Source organism: Callorhinchus milii, unplaced genomic scaffold, assembly GCF_018977255.1.
Source record: "Callorhinchus milii isolate IMCB2004 unplaced genomic scaffold, IMCB_Cmil_1.0 Scaffold3, whole genome shotgun sequence".
Classification (NCBI taxonomy): domain Eukaryota; kingdom Metazoa; phylum Chordata; class Chondrichthyes; order Chimaeriformes; family Callorhinchidae; genus Callorhinchus; species Callorhinchus milii.
In genome coordinates, this window is record NW_024704744.1 from 83,645,260 (window position 1) to 83,663,010 (window position 17,751).

The window sequence follows — 17,751 nt, forward strand, 5'->3', positions numbered from 1 at the left end:
TGATAAATCAACAGAAAATCTCAGGAGATAAAATGGCACAGCTTCCCTCTTCTGATTTATGAGGCTATCCAAACTCTGCAATGAGATTTTAAATTTTTCTGTGAATATTATAATTATCAGGAGGACAGATATGTCAGTGCTAGGTGTTCAATATGAGCACCGAGTGTTCTCTTGTCAGGCCTGGAAAGATACGATATTGAGCAAAACTCCCTCTCCCCTGTCCAGTTTCTGATGTTCAGCATCTTATTTATATCTGCGTGAGCCTTTCGACTTCATACTAGACTGCCTCATGATTTCTCAGAGTGTGTTACATTTAATGTTGAATTATCTTCTGAATTAAAAGTATTGCGAGTTGATTGGATTACAAGGAATCGGGTTCAGCCTCCCCAAAACTCATTTTGCACCTGGCAGAGAGAGGATACTTCAGGCTTTCAAAGCATTTGATCTCATTCTTTCAGAATATCAACCCAACTGTCTTTCTATCACAGCATCAAGCTGTTTTTCAAATGCATCAAGCATGTTGGTCTTCTTGGTAACTTGTTCCAGTTGTTAATTAACTTACCTGTAGGTAAAGAAAAACGTTCTGATGTCTGTACTGAAATTGCCCTTCGCAACCCTAGAACTACATTTTGTTTGGTCTGCTGTCTTGGTCATCCGTAAATACTATCTTGAGTTTGAGGCACAGAAGAAAGCTGGAATGACCAGCTATTTTGAAACTATACTGGCATCTGATGCGGGTGATTCTGAAGTAATAAAGTGAAGCGATGCTGTGTGAGACATTCAGGGATCAATCCTGTGAACAATGCATTACAAGTACATGCAGAGGTATTTTATCCACGTTTGTTGGGTTAAGAGTATGACGCATCTGGCAATATAATTACTTGTAACTAGTGCAACTGAGCCTTATTATAACGTGATGGTTGGTTGCGTTTCACTCTGCATGTTTGATGCTGGTCAGTTTGCTCCCTGCCTTGTTAAATCCCTCCACTCCTCTGCACCCTTCTACCTCTCTGACCTCCTCACAACAGTGCCCGTTGCCTTCACTCCAACAGTCTGGCCATCTCCTTGACCCCAAATCTTCCGCTCCACCATCGGCGGCTGTGCTTTCAGCCACTATGTCCCGAGGCTCTGGAACTCCCTTCCTCACTCCCTTTGCCTCGCCCCCACTCTTCCTATTTTCAAGTCTTGGCTGAAGACCTTTCTGTTTGACTGCACCTTTGGTCATCTTCCTCCCCCTCCCTCGGCCCCAGGATCCGTTACTGTGAAGCACTCCGAGACGCAGTCCGGCGTGGAGGGCGCTATATAAATCCCAGTTGTTGTTGTTAAGGATTCCCAACCACCATGTTACTCAACAACATTACATTTGTATAGCGCCTTTCACGTTGGGAGGACGTCCCAAGGCACTAGACAGTGTACAGTATTTCAGACCCGAGCTGGGGTCAGGGAGGGAGAAGGGCGGGGAGGGGAAGTGAAGGAGGCTAAGGAGGGGGCGAGGCGGAGTGATTGGGAGATGGAATTCCAGAGGTTGGGGGCAGAGTGGCTGAAGGCTCTCCCGCCAATACTCAACATTCACAACAACAAATAGTTTTGCCTACATAAAAACTATTTTCATAGTAACTCATTGTGTATCAGCCTGGCTCAGTTGACAGCATGCTGATCTACGTGAGTCAGAAGATTGTGGGTTCAAGCTCCATGTTGGGACTTTAAACTTACAGTCTTAGTTGACACACAAGCTAGTTTGTGAAGAGTTGATGCAGTAAAACAATATTTTGTGGTAAAGGTATACTGCTCCTGTGTGACTGGCAATTCTATGCACAGAACATTGACCAATGGCCTATTCTGTAGGAAAATAGTTTCTATGGTAACCACCAATTCTTATAACATTTTTAAGTATATATTCTGGTTGTAAGTATTCACTGGGAAAAAGCTGGCAGAAACTCCATAATTAGTACTTATACAGGCTCAATTGTCAGCAAGTACTGATAGTGAATTATTTAACAAAATTCTCAGTCATTGCTTATAAATTTTTTAATAAATATGATAAACACTATATCTTTAAAGGCAAATTAATTCTGAACTATAATCACCATTTACAAAGTCATATCAAATACATTTTAAAATAATTTAAAATGTAGCATTTAATAGGCATCAATTTAGTCATGAGATGAGCATTAAAAAAGAAATAACTCCTATCTGCTACAGCAGATTTTTCTTAACCAACTTAGAAATTCAGTATAAAATGCCAATTATGATGTTCATTGGGAACAGGCAGAAGAATGTGGGTTAGCAGCACTAAATATAATGTCAGGTCTAACACTGCAAATGCAATGTTGTCCCTCTCCTCTCCTCCGTTCCCCCTCCCCAATCTCTCACACACAAAAAAACAGTGGACCAATTTAGAACCATTACTTTTCACAAAACCAGAATCAGTTAATGACTCACCAGCACACAAGTTAGTGGTTTGAATTTTTTTTATACAAAAAAAACTTCAAAATCTGCATTGGATGCTTTTAGTTTGCCAATTTGAACTCCAGATTAACAGACATACCCAAAATGTTAAACTATCGTTCTCTTTCAGATGTCGACCGGCCTACATAGAATGTTACGAAACGGAAACAGATCATTTAGCCCAATTAGTATGCCTGTTAGACATTTATTTATATTGTTTTCATTTTAGAATTCCAGCACTTCCAAGTTTTTCTTTTCATACCTGAACAATGGAACAAAGGCTCATAGTGATATAGTTCTTAAGCTGCGGTCTTGGAAAATGAGGACAGTAACCTATGTACAATTTGTAAACATTACACAAGTGAGTTCCTGGATCCATTGTTTTGCGTCAGCAAATAAACCCACAAACAAATACACAATCAAAAAATCAAATGTATCAAATATTTTGTAGCTCAGTGGTTAGAGCACTCGCCTCGCAAGCGAGTAGCCTGGGTTTGATTCCAGGAAGGGCGAAACATTGAGCAAGTTTCCCCATTCTACTTGCCTCTGTTTAACTAGCAGTAAAGTAGGAACCCGGTTGTTAGTCGATTGGCGGATCGCTTTCCTGGGGGAAACAATTCCTTCAAAAAAATAATAAATTGGTCACTCAATCCACGACTGTTTGTGGGACACTGCTGTGCGCAATTGACTGCTGTGTTTCACCACAAAATATACAGTCGATTCACTTTACAGTATATTCTGTGAAGCGTTTTGAAACATCTCAAAGACTTGATAAGGCGCTATATCAAATGCAAGGATAGTAATATTACTATTACTCACAGTCTCTACCGCATATCGTACCATGTAAAAGAAACCGCATGACCGGTAAAATTCCAAATCTCCTTGCAATCTATTAAGCCTTCCTTATCACACAAATCCCCACATGGGTTTGTCCCAGCAAACCCATCTGTTTGCAGAGGATGCCAAGAAGAATTTAAAATATTTCCAATTTTTGCATGGATAATTTACTGTTTATTTGTAAGTACAATTTACCTACAAAATAAATAGTAAATTCATTATAGGTCTTTAGCACCTGTGAAATAAGACATGTAACATTACAGTAACAGTGTAATAGCCTTCAAATATCTGATGATCCATTTTAATCCATTTAGAAGCACAAAAGACATTGGGTTAAAAGGAAAACTTAAATGAATAATCCTGAAATCTGATGAGTAACATGACACCAGAAAATAATACCTGAAAGTGAGAAGATAACCTAAAATAAATTGTGCCGTGGGTGTTTATTATGATCTTTGTTATTTTACCAGTAAAATAAATTAATGGACATCTGATATAATTTTGCTTGTAATTGGAATAACTTGTAAACAAAATATGCTGCAAAACTTTCTGTGTATGTTACTAATACTTTTAGTACAACAACAACTTGCATTTATATAGCACCCTTGACACAGGATATTGTCTTGGAGTGTTGCTCCAACAGATCAAATTGACATTATGGAAGGCAAAGCAAGCCTTGGAATAAAGATTAAATAATTATGCATCTTAATTTTGGATAAACTATTAAACAGTACTGACCGTACTGATCGATCATCACTGCCTGTGACCACCAATGGTTTCTTGGGATGGACCGCTAAGCCCCAGAGCTCCCCTTCACAGTGGCCCTGCATTATCAGGAGAGGTTTATCTCGCTCTCGAACCATAACTTCAAATATTTCACTGTCCTGGGTTCCTGCTAGAATACGGTCAGCCTTCCAACAAACACTTCTGATAGACAAACCTTTGGGGAGAAAAACAAAGACACAAGTGATTGTTTTGGATGTCCTGTAATTGCTCTTTCTTCATTCTGCATCTTGCACAAACTGCTGGAGTCTATTGTAGGATGAAGAGCAGAGAGGGTGAGATGCACTAAAGGTAGTACCAACCAGGTACTAATAATGTTTGCACAAGAATGTGCAGTATTTCAAACAGTAGTGTTGTGGATGTCGTTGATGGAAACATTGCATAAGAATGTCCAAATCGATCCTCGCTTAAGCCGTAAGCTTTCCGTCAGATAGAACAATTCTTTGTTTGGACACTGGTTCTTTATGACGCACAGTACCTTTGGAACCATAGTAATGAATAACTGGATATATTTGTCAGATTCATTTTGTTCTATGGGATTAATATATCATCACCCAATAAGCATCCACACAGTGGAAATACAAATCCAGATCTGATGTACGAGGGTGTGAGCAAAAAGGAGTGATTCATATTTTCTTGTTTTAAGTGGAAATCTGAAACGATTTTCGGTAGGAAAGCTGGGCATCACCTTCTGAAGTACCATGTAAAGTTTTTTTTTGTAAAATATGAACTCTGAACTGCTACATTTAATAGTTCTACAGTTTTATATTTCAGAAACTGGGAATAAAACAGTTTATTGGAACTCTGGGCTAAAATACTTCAATGCGAGCGATCACTATTCTTCAATAAATTATGTCAGTGGATAACAGTAGCAAATCTAATTACCATAAAGTGAAGATTGCAGTCAGCACAAAGCATCAACTTTTTTTCTGGTTTAAAAAGTAAATTTAGTGCAAGGATATAGTAAATCAAATATTGCCTGCAGAGTTGTGTTGTGGCGGTGACCTTGAATGTGTAATTTCTTGCTTCGGGCAAAACACTCTCAGTCACTTCTGCAATTACCAGTAAAATAGTTCACTGTTATAGCCCTTAGCTGTCAACAAAATAATCTCTCTCAGTATAGTACATACAATTTAAATAATCAGAATCCATTTTGCTACAAAATTAGATTTTAAACTCAGAATATACGCTATATAGAAAATAGAGAATATATTGTTTTCTGGCAATGTGCTGCAGGATATCATTTATTAAACTTGTGATTGCATCATATTGTATCAAATAAGTGAACCAGGCTGTTTCGTGTTGTCAGTCATGAGCCAAAAAACAAGCACCAGTAAAATACACAGAACAAAACTGGAAAAAACTGGGACCTACAAGGTCTATAGTGTATATTTTAAGTAAGCAAAATAAGAAAATAATCTCCTCCTGGAGTCCAGATAACAGTAATTGAGCTTTGCTAGGAAATTGAGGTCTGACCTGTATTCCCTTTTCCAGAATCTGTATTACCCGATTCTGACTCTCCTTCATCGTGTCTAATTACTTTGTACTTCTGCACTTCTTACATGTTCCATGTGAATATAATCACAGGAATCCATTTTTAGCTCCAGTTAGAGACTTCAGCTCTGTATTAAATAATAATCTAATTGTGATTCCCAGCACAGAGAGTGTAAATGTTTAGTCATACTGAAACATGGGCACCTTGCCTAAATCAGTAGATCACCCTCATAAGTGGAGTTTTCAGTACCTTAGTAGTATATTTACCATTGAACTAAACCTATTTCGGAAAACACAAACAGTTAATACTGAAAAACTGAACATTATGGCCAAGTACACTATTTTCTGATAAACATGAAACGTAAAAACTTCCAAAACCTCAGTAATGGGGCCCTGGGTATCTAAACCTGCAGCATACATAATGAATTATAAGTTATACATTTAGACCAATGTACGTTTTGGATAACAGTCAACATACAGTACCTTTGTAACCTTGTTCAGTCTCTCGAAGATCAATTTTTGTGATTGACTTGAAGTCAGTGTCCCATAGTCGGATGCAACCATCTCTCCCACCAGTAGCAAAACCTTCTTCGCAGGCATACATGCTGAATATACCTGCCTACAGATATGAAACGTTAAACTGAATAGATTTCCTAAGAAATGGTATTTTAAGCTCCAATACCCCACAAACCTGACACTGAAAAAGTCTACATATTAAAAATCAAATTTGAAACTCAATTGTTTTAGTTTTTGTTAACTGGAAGATTTTCTTTTGTGCTGTGCACAAACACAACTGATCAACAATCTGCATATTTTACAAAGCATTTTGTTGTTAGAGGATCATGTTCTGAAGCACAGAAATGTAAAAAAAGGATTTTGGCAAGTAATGATATTTAGAAGATCCATAATATTTATAATTATAACGATGATGAATTTGCTGTTTATTTTGTGTATGATATTGTGTAAAATGGTGTCCAACAATTCTATTTTTAATTCAGATTTTCACCATTTATTTTTTCCTTTAGATTATTTGCAAAAGAATCTATACTTACCAACTGAAACAGTTTTAATTAATGAATTCAATAGCTATAGGTTGAATTAACAATGAAAATGTAATAGTTATGTCTAATTAACAAATAGTTTATTTTATAAATAATCATTACGTGCATTAACACCGGTAATAATCATCACCATCACATTAATATGACAGAATTAGTGGTACTTTAGAGTTCAACGCTAAATAGACCTTAGGTGGCAGCACACCACTCGTGGGGACTCTTCAAATCCAGTACCCAGTTTTTTTTAAAATTTGAAATGAGGCAAGTTTGTTTTATAACTTGTAACCCCTAGAGTAGTTTTTCTGTTTAAGATTTAGTTTTTAGGGTTAATTTTCTGAGAGGGGTGAAATCCAGGCACTCTTGGGCAAAATATAAGTTTTTAACCTATCATTAGACCTAGATTGAAGGTATTAAAATTGGTTTTGTATATTCAGAAACATATTGATGGATGCCAAATGTATCCTATTTGACAAAGCATGACTAAAATGAGAAAACTACTACTTGGGTATTTCATAAATAATAATTATTTCACACCTGATAAAGTATAGTAATGCAAGTTATACCTGCCTCAGGATTCATGACAGAATTTTAAAAAATTAATATAATTACTTTATGGTATGGTGTTTTAAATGGGACACCAATAATCTCTGATGCTTGTTTATCAACGGAAAATGTATTTCATTTAACATTTGGTGTTGTCGTAAAATGTCAGCATACAACATGGCTTCTGTTAACACATTACAGCATTAGACAACCTAATTCCTTCTTTGCTCTTGTGTACTCATCTCCAGCAGCTGTTCCTACATTAAGCGGCAAGTACAATCTCATAGCTTCATGGATGGACAAGAAGGCAAGGAGAGAAATTTGGAGAATTTAAATCATATTTGAAAGCTAACAAATCATTTGAATGCTAACACTGGATATTCAGTAAGATTTGAATGATCAACTGTTTTTGTGATAAATACAGTAAAGAACTATTTACATTTATATAGCTGGGGAGTGAGTCTGGCGAGCAGGGTATTTGCATAATCGTGACCTATTGAAGGCGTGAATGAGAGTCTTGGCAGCCTCGAGGGAGAGGTAGTGGCAGAGATGGCTGATGCTGTAGATGGCAAAGGTGAGGAAAAGGCTGAGCAAGTGAGAGTCCAGATGTGAAAGGTTTGAAGTTCAGTTGGGGGTGAAATAAGACACCAGTGTTCCGAACCGGTTGTATTAGGTGGAGTTCTATTCAATTGATAAAGTACAACAATACCAGATTCATAAAAGAACATAATCAGTACCATACCATTATTTATTTTACTTACTCCATGAGCTCCTTGAATTGTGCGGATCAGGGTTAGCCCTTTCCAAACATAAATATCTCCATTTAATGCACCAGAGTATGTGCTCTCATCTTTAGCACATGCCAAACAAAGAATAGTTTGAAGGTCACCAGTTTTACCAAAGATGCCCCTTTTGGGTGTCAGTGCATTCCCACATAATGCCCAGAACTGCATAATGAAAGAGAAATATATGTTATTTGTGGTTCACTCAAACTTTGAAAAAAGAATCAATATTATAAGTTTGTTACAACAGCCATTACATTTGAGAACTTTCTTTAATTTAACTTTTCTTAGCATTTTTCATATAAAGGAATACACTTCTCATTCAATTTAAACAAGTAACCTACATTTATATACTATAGAATGGGCTAAAGCAAGATGTGGTTTTATACATAGTTACCATATTTTACATTACAAAAAATAAAAAGGACCAAAGCAGGCTGTGACATATTTTCTATGCAAATCAGTAACTGTAACCAGCAGTTATTCAGATGTTCAATGTTTGTCCTTTACATTTAGCAATCGTATATCATAAATGTATTTCAAAGCCATTAGGAACAGAAACACATAAACCTGTCAATCTGTCTTTACAATAACATACAGGTAACCAGGAAGAATACAAGTGTTCTATGTGTAGAAGGCATCTGCCGAAATGTTGAAATATTTGATGAATTTAAGTTTGTCCTCCAGATTTCTCAATCATTGAAAATTCTGTGTAAAGTACAACTGGAGAGGTTTAAGAATTGTATCATAAATTGCATGAAGTATTACCACTTATTCCAACTGTACACTTCATTACCAAAGTTGCACTTTATATCTGCTGCTAAGTTTTTTTGTTCAGGTTTTTCCACTTTTTCATTTGTCATTTCCACTTCATTGTTAATTTATTAGACAGATTTACACATCCTAATTAAGAGTTTGCTTGGCAGTTAACAAGGGAAATGTGTACACTTCCATATGAACTAAAATGTCACATGCATTTTGACCATGTTACTGAGTTTTGGAAATAGATCATTTGTTTGTTTTAATAAAATCATGTTTAATATGTAACCAAATTTTCAACAAGTATAAAATAAATCTGACTTATTTACCTTAATATGTTTCACTCCACAGCTAACAAGTCTGTTTGGCTGATATGGATCCCAGGCAATATCAAAGATCTGTAAAGAATTAATTTCAGGTTTGCACTTTACTTAGCACTTGACCATTAAAGGTCGTTGCCATTGTTCACAATTGTGACAAGTTTTTTGTAAAAAAGCAAAGAATTCTACAATTCCAGTTTGCAAAAATTTTTGTTCTTCTGCAATATACTAAGTGCTAACTGCTAAGTGCTGCCTTTAATACTTACCCTGTCTGAGTGACCAGTTGCTGTTGCCAACACTTTCCCTTTTTTCCAATCCCACACACAGGCTGTATTTTTGGCATCCAGTCCCACAGAAGCTAAACGCTGTGAGAAAAATAGGTTTAATTATTCCAATAAACAAAATTTTGAATGGTCCCATAGCCTCATGCAATAACAATCTTCAAAATCACAACAAGTACATGAATGTACGCTGAGAACCCAACACCAACTGCTTGATTCATCACTGACTTTGAAAAGCATATTGTGATTAAGGAAAACCATTTTCTTATCCTAGAATGCACCCACTAGACTACACCTAAACATTCAATTAGCCAAAGATTATTTTGAAATCACTTCCTTTATGTCTATCTAATTATTTCATATCTTATTTAATGTTACAGTTTGGGATAATAAACTGTAAATATTTCAGGGTACCTCAATCCATGCTGAAAGTTGATGCAACAGAACATTAATTTTGTGGTAATGCGTTTAACTTTTTATTAATATGGAGAATCGGAATGCAAACTAATTAACAATCCCAATCAGTGCACAGCTTTACCTCCTAATTTTCCCCACATTGACATCCTCTTGCTCCCCAGCCTGCATTTGCTAGGCTGCAGTTCCTCAGGCACTGGTTGCCCTTACATGTTGTCACTGATCATGTGTGAGGCTTAACGGTGAGCATTGGCAGGCCACTCCTCTGTAGAGGGCTTCACATGTGAGTCTGACCTCTGCTTATCTGGCTGCCACGCACACACTACCAGGAGAGGGTGCTGAAGAGGGACAATACTTCCACTACCTATACCGAAGGGGGTGTCACAGAGAGGAAAGGCCATAAATTTGTGTCCTACTCATTTTTGGGGCTGTGTAATCTACTCTAAACTGTTGTGCCAAAAAGCTTGTTTTTTTTTAAAAAAAATTTGGGCACGGTTTCTGAGGTTTGGGTATTAAGGCACATTGTCAGAGGTAATTACTCACATTACCATGGACACATGGGGATGCTGCAGTTTCTATTAAAGAGCGCTTACTTTCTGTCAGTAGAATATTACATTTTAGAATTTTCATGAAAGCAATTATTAGGCCTCTACAGGCAGAAATGGGGGGAATGCAAATTCTGTAATTAGTGTAGCTTTAATTAAAAACTATACACTTAATCACAGCTACAAGGACATGAATTCACTTTACAGTATATGCTGTGAAGCACTTTGAGACGTTTCAACGATGTGATAATGTGCTATATCAAATGCAAGGATTATTTATTATTATCGTTTTTCATGATGCTCGTTCAGATCCATTTATTGGCTCTACTAGAGGTCAGCTTGGTTCAGGTGGTTGCAATCTTGCCTCTGGGTCAAAGATTGTGGATTCAAGACCCATTTGCCTGCATTCCTGGTCACAATTAATGAACCTTTGACATGATTTCAAAAGAGAAGGTAATTTGAGGAATAGGGGAATCCAGATTATAAACTGCCCTGATTTGACAATGACTTTAAAATTACATACATACCTGCCCATCAGAATCAAAAGCCAAGCAAGCCACTCCATGTGTGTGAACGTCTTTCAGAATTGAAACAGTCTGTGTATTGTAAGTATCCCAAATACAGATGTAAGGATCTTTTCCAACTTGACCTGTTGCAACCAAACTTTTATCTGGATGTAAAGCGAGGCTGCAAAAGAAAAAGAACACAAATGTTACTCTCTTATGTGACTTTTAATCATGTTGTAGCAGATGTTTTGCAGCAGAGTTAATCCCGAACAATGGTACAATTCTTAAAGTGGCAAGTTTGTTGTTATTTCTTCTAGCTGGCCCATTTGTTACAATGAAATGAGACAAGTTTCATTTTTCAAATAAATTAAACTAAAATAATCCAACCAATAAGCTAACGTTCTATTCTTAATAGTGAAAAGGTACGGTAGTTACTAATTTTTAGACATAGGATTCCTCAGCCTTAAATAGCTTAATTCACCACACACTATAAATCAAACACTCTGTAGAGAAACACACAAGGGAGCATTTTCTATTAAGACATTTGAATTCTCAAACCATTTCACACCCTCTTTTCAATGCCCTATATAACGATCCTGTGTGATCAAGTTTCAATTCTTTTAAAACAATCATTTCTTTATGTTTTTACATTGTAATACTTGGTGAAGGTAGAGTTCTGAACTGCTCGATAATTGCAAAACGTATCAATGCTTCAGGTATTTTCCATTACATTTTCACAATAAATCCTGTGAAATGCTTTGAGGTGCTCTCCCAACATGAAAGGCAAATGCAAGGATTGTTATTAGTTTTATCAACTCTTAATTTTGCTAGAGCCCTTTTGTAGAAACACATTTTGTAGTTTTAATCCGCCCTACCATCAGTGGCCGGGCTTTCAGCCTCTCTGTCCCCACACTCTGGAACTCCATCCCAAGGTCCCTTCGCCTCGCTACCTCCCTTGCCTCCTTCAAGGCTGGTCTCAAGACCTGTCTCTTTGATCGTGCCTTTGGTCGCCCTCCCACCTCTCTGCCTTCCCTCACCCCTAAACCACCCCTCCCCCATGCTCGGGCCCCAACACCTGACTGTTTAGCGCTTTGGGACATCCTGAAAAGTGCTCTATAAATAGGCCTTAGAATAAGGTATTGTAATAAAAAAATAAGAAAGTAAAAATCTGCTAAAACGTCTAGATGAGGAAGAAGGGAATAGGAGGGGTGGACGTTCATTTGAAATTTAAACAGCGGCATGGAGTAGTTGGGTTAAATGGCCTATTTCTGTGCTGTATCATTCAATGTAAATCTATCCTCTAGTTTTCTCTCCAGTACAGCATAAAAAATGTAAAGCCTAAATAAGGAATGAAAATAAGTATCTTTGAATAAACATGTAAATGGTTTTGCAACTTTGAATTATCCTATCAACCCACCCAGTCCCTCTACTTGGCAGGCACTGACCTGCTTCATGTTCCCTGCCCTGCCTGCCCCAGCTGTAGGTTTTCAGCCTCTCTGCCCCCATCCTGGAGTCCCTTCATCTTACCCATTCCCTCGCCTCCTTCAAAATCTGTCTCAACCTTCCTCTTTAACCTTGCCTTTGATTATCTTTCCGTGCCCCTGGTCTGCCTCTCCCACCCCTTCCCTGAATCCAACCAAACTCCAGCTTGGGTGCAAACCCTCAACTGTTCAGCACCTTGGCAAGTACTCTCATCATTAAAGGTTCTGTATAAATGCAATTTGTTGTTGTAAAGCGGTTCATGAAAGGATTAATTTCCTCATTTATATATGCCAGCATCAGAATTTTCTGAAGTACTCTTCACCATTGATGTTCAATAAAAAAATTTCATCACAACTCTTAAAACTCTAAAGCATTCTATACTTCATAAACTTGTGACTGTATAATCGATAATTACATTAAATCAATTATGAAATATTTCAAATTTCATCCCCATTATGTCAAAAAATATTCTAAAAACCTGTTCCTGAAGACCTGGTTTGCATATGTATTTTACTACCGGCATTTATATCAGATTCTGACAGCATAAAGGAAGTTCCACATTGAAATCAAAACCTGCTGAATTGTAAGTTGGCCAAATGCCTAAAAATAATTTCACTTTGAATGGTTGACTTTCATTCTATTTGCATGTATTTTTAAAAAAATAACAAGGTGACAACCCAATAAAAATAAAGCAGCAAGCTTTGAACCATAAATACACTAATTGAGTGGGAATGATTAGAAAAGAGTGCCACCCTCCATTATATTACAAGTATAATTTTGAAAATGTTCCCACTGACAGGTATTAGCACGAAGGACGTGGTTTATTATTTGACCTCTTGATGCTCTCTGCTCAAAGCACTATTCTCTGCTTGCAGAAACATTACAAATCGGGACCAGTCATTCTGAAACATTCGCTGCACCAATCAGTTAGAAAACATGATTCTCTCTGACTGGCAGATTTTCTAAAACTCATCAATCCGGCTTTGCTGGTAGATATTGAGGCCTGAATTTACAGTTCTGAAATTCTCTGCCAGATTATGAATTATAGGAGGACCAACAACCTACATGAGGTTAAGCACTACCTCTATCCCAATTCTAAGCAGGTACCATCTAATATCTGGTTGAACACCTCCCAGTAATATCCTTAATGTAGTAATTACAATTTACATAGTGCCTTTCACATTGGAAGGATATCCCAAAGAGTGCTGGACTAGGGGTTGGAGCCGATGGCAGGAAGGAAAGATGACCAAAATTGCAGTTTTGAGATGTGGCTTGAAAGAGGGGAGGAAGCAAGTGAGTTAGAAGGACTCAGTGACGGAGTTCGAGAGAGTGGTGGCAGAATAGTTGAAAGCCAGCCCTCCTGCAATGTTGGAGCAGATAATGAAGCAGGCCAGTGCTCATTGAGTGAAGAGAGAGGCCAAGTCAGAATGGTTGTAGGAGGTTGCAGAGATAGGGTGGGGTAAGACTGTGGAGTGATATAAAAGTGAGAATAAGGATCATAAACTCAATCCTCTGTGGGATAGGGAGCCAATAGAGCTGAGCAAGGATGAAGGTGATAAGCTCACAGAGCCTGGTTTGGAAAAGTACAGGGGCTTGCAGAGTTCTGGATAATCTGAGGCTTGTGCAGAGAAGAGCTGGGAAGTCCAGCGAGCAGACCATTTGCATCGTCAAGCATGGACGAGGCGTGTACAAAGGTCTTAGCAGCCAGTGGGGAGACATAGTGGCGGAGCCAGGCAATATTTCAGAGAAACATATCTTACCTTCCTTCCATTACAGCATCAAGCTGTTTCTCAGATGAATCCACTTGATATTATTTTATTTTCTTTGAAAGTATTATTTCACAACTAAGAAATTATTTTACATATAGGAATGTAATAAAGGATGAGTTTGATTTGTAATATAACAATGATTGAGTGTTCATAGGAGGATTTATTTCCACTGGACCAATGTGCTCATAGAATAAACACATTTTGAGTAAACATTCTTTCACCTGTGCAATGAATATATCAGAACTTTCTCACAATTCTAGCAAACCAATTTATGGAGCTTTCACACTTTTGAAACGCAATCAACCAGTGAAATACCTACATAATCGATCAAATAAAATGCAGTATACTCTCACTTTGTCATGTCAGCTAAACTGGCTTCATACATCAGAATTGAATTAAATTGCTTCATCCATCAGAAAAAACATACTAATTGATCTGGATTCCAGCCCAGAATCATCTTAGGAAAATTTAAGAAATTTGGTACAGTATTAGATAATTGAAATGTTCCAAGATAAATTTGAAACACTGAAAACATAAAATAACAAATATCAGCTCTAATGGCAAAAAGATGACTATTCTCAGGTGTTTTGTTGCATTTACAGGTATCTCTCCACCCCCAGTCACCCGCTTTTGTGACTGTCAACCGCTATCCCCAATAATGTGACTGGGGGGCAAGGATTCTTCCCACTCGGCTCTTTTAACCCTGCTAACCAAAGCTCTAACAGGTATGGTAGTCCCAGCTGGACAAGCATCAGGAAGCTTGCCAGACAGAGCTTTAATAATAATAATCCTTGCATTTGATATAGCGCCTTATCACGTCTTTGAAACGTCTCAAGCGCTACAGAATATACTGTAAAGTGAATTGATTGTATATTTTGTGGGAGAAACTTGGCAGCCAATTGCACCCAGCGCTGTCCCACAAACAGTCGTGAATTGAGTGATCAAACTATTATTTTTTTTGAAGGTATTATTAACCCCGGAAAAGTGATCCATCAATCGACTAACAACCGGGTTCCTACTTACTGCTAGGTAAACAGAGGCGTATGGAGTAAGGAAACTTGCCCAGCGTTTCGCCCTGTCAGGAATTGAACCCAGGTCTCTTGCTTGCAAGATGAGTGCTCTAACCACTAAGCTACAAGACTCCACTCAATAGGACTCAATGCAAGCTGTGTGGTTGCATCTAGTTAAACCAGCAGTCCCCCAACACACACTCCAAAGATTAGCTCTCACCAGTCTGAGCGTAATGCTCTGTGGCATGAGGTAATCAGGGTGCATCCCTCCAGGGAAAGAGTTGAAGTTGGTTTGGATACTCTTAAACACTGTAATGGGTATCTGCATATGTCAGACATCCAGCTGACCAAAACAAGTTAGTGATACAAATTATCCACTTCAATGCATTAATTACCTTCATGCCTTAAAAAAAATGAGACTGGTACTTTAAGTCCAGCTGGACCCTTCTCCACCACAGTTTACTACAATGACACAAATGGCACTGAAAGCCTAAACCTGAATTGAAAATAACACCAGTGGCATGAGCTGCCAAAAACAAGAATGGAAAGTAAAGAAGATTGCAACAGATTGAAAGATGGAAATTCAAAATCATTCACTATATACATCACACCGACACAAATTTACCCACCCTGGTTTAATAATCCCAGATAAACTGTGGCTAAAGCAGTAGATTGCTGTATACATTCTCATTGCACCCAGCGTCAATAACAACGCCTCATCTACCCCTTAGACCCATTCAGAGGACAGGTACTCCTATGAATTGCAGACTTGCAGCTCTCACTAATGACGGCAAAATATGCATCTCTCTGTAATCTCCTCTGCCACAAGAATAAAAGATGTTGTGTGATATCTGTCAATCCATGTACAGATTTCAGTTAGAATTAGTGAAATACCAGGCAGCGTGGAGTGTCTTACTACAGATTAACTCAATGTAACCAACACTCCCAGGGAGAGCCCAGTAATTCTCCTGTTCTCTCCCCCCTCCTCATAAATAGATAGCTGTCCAAAGCTATCAGAGTGGCTGAACAGAGCAGTATCCCTTTCCAAATCCACTGAGGAAAGTGACTAAGCCGAAAAGTCCCACCCAACCATTCTATATATCAACCACTCCATATCTTCTCCTAAAGCAATGGTTACTATCCTGCTTGAATCCTCCCATGCACAGGACAGTTACTACCACAGTATGGAGACCTTGTCTGCGCATTCATTAAATATACAAAAACAATTCCATGTTTGAAATATCATGTGAACACAGTATAAATGGACTGTGTGTGATATTTATTGCATGTTTGCCGAAGATTTGAAAATTAACAAAAAATATAGTTCAAGTCTATTAATGCTCGTCAAACTGTGGACAAAGCTTAAGCATAAAGAATGTCCTTGAAAAAATATGGTTTATCTGGAAATTGGAGCATTTGGATGGAATGCTGTAAGAAATTATGATATTTTACATATAACGTAATTCCTACTCTCATTTGACCACCTTGGTAAGTCTTTGCAAACTTATGCATTGAGCATAAGAGCTCAAGAGCTGAATCTGAACAAGTCTCCTGAGTTGAGATTCAGTGCTCTTCTAGCAAAATTGCCACAAACTAACATTAAAACAGGTTGCCAAGCATTTGGTTATGGGAATCTGTGACTTGCCTGTTGATACCCAGTACAAGTTCTCCAAGTCTTTCTGTGCTCTCGGTAACCAAGGGTCAAATTCATGAGACATCTGTCCTCATTATTGCTGTCTCTTGCTGCACCCTGTTACGCCACCTAATATACAAAAAAAATTCAAATATTTAACCAGTTGCCAGAAGACTAGACTGTTGACTGGCAAATTATTTGTGAGGGCAAGGTTAAATGGGCTCTACTCGTTTCCCTTTGAGTGTTTTCAAAAAGTAATATTTTATGTTGAATTCTCTTTTTCAAATGCTTACAATTCACATGCGAGCATTAACTGCCTAGATTAATAGAATACACACTTTCTTTGGAACATCAAACAACCCAAGTACTGTATCGCAAAACTCTCATTTAAAGAGGATTGAGTATTCCAGATGATTTTTTTCTACTGGTTACTGGTTACATATTTCTAGTTTTCTAGTTTTATGGTTGAAGTGTTGATAAAAACATTTATTCTACTGGTTACATATTTCTAGTTTTCTAGTTTTATGGTTGAAGTGTTGATAAAAACATTTATTTTGTTCAGAGTGCACTGAAAGCAACTAAATGGAATTACATTATTTGGAGTTTAGATAATTGATGTTCTTTTTAAATCTATGTCTGAAAACATTTAAGAGTTGATGAGGGATATTCAGTTTTAATAAGCCATCTGTGTTTTGTGTACATCAAGAATGTAACTCGACTCACAAAAGTAAATCATTGAGTGTACAATACCCTTCAATCATGAATGTGTGAAAATAAATGTAGCAATTAACTGCTTGATGCTTCATACTGCACGTACATTTTCCTGTAAATTACTGCCAGAAAAAAACTGAAATGATATTAGTGTATCAGTCATAGTGAAGTGGTTAATTTATTCTTACAGGTAATGAATGATTCATCAATATTTTGCAGATTTTTTATGTCTGAAATACTCTGGGTCAATTTTAATTCTCCTTGTAACCTTGATTATGTCGGCCATTACAGATGTTAAACAAACTAGGTTTAAGAAAGCAAGCCTGTCAAAATTCAGGCAGGTCCACAGTAACCCAACTGTGAAGATGCAGACATT

At 37.5% G+C, this 17,751-nt stretch overlaps 1 protein-coding gene across 2 annotated transcripts in view; it reads right to left on the minus strand.

The window, feature by feature from the left end:
• Positions 1-17,751, minus strand: part of LOC103177976 (EMAP like 6) — a 90,579-nt gene that overhangs the window by 58,604 nt on the left and 14,224 nt on the right. For both annotated transcript variants that reach the window (XM_007892413.2, XM_007892414.2), the window contains exons 2-7: positions 10,792-10,951; positions 9,291-9,389; positions 9,034-9,102; positions 7,925-8,110; positions 6,046-6,181; positions 4,024-4,225 (exon numbers count right to left, since the gene is read on the minus strand). In XM_007892413.2, the coding sequence (XP_007890604.2) occupies positions 4,024-4,225; positions 6,046-6,181; positions 7,925-8,110; positions 9,034-9,102; positions 9,291-9,389; positions 10,792-10,951 (852 nt within the window). The remainder of the gene's footprint in view (positions 1-4,023; positions 4,226-6,045; positions 6,182-7,924; positions 8,111-9,033; positions 9,103-9,290; positions 9,390-10,791; positions 10,952-17,751) is intronic.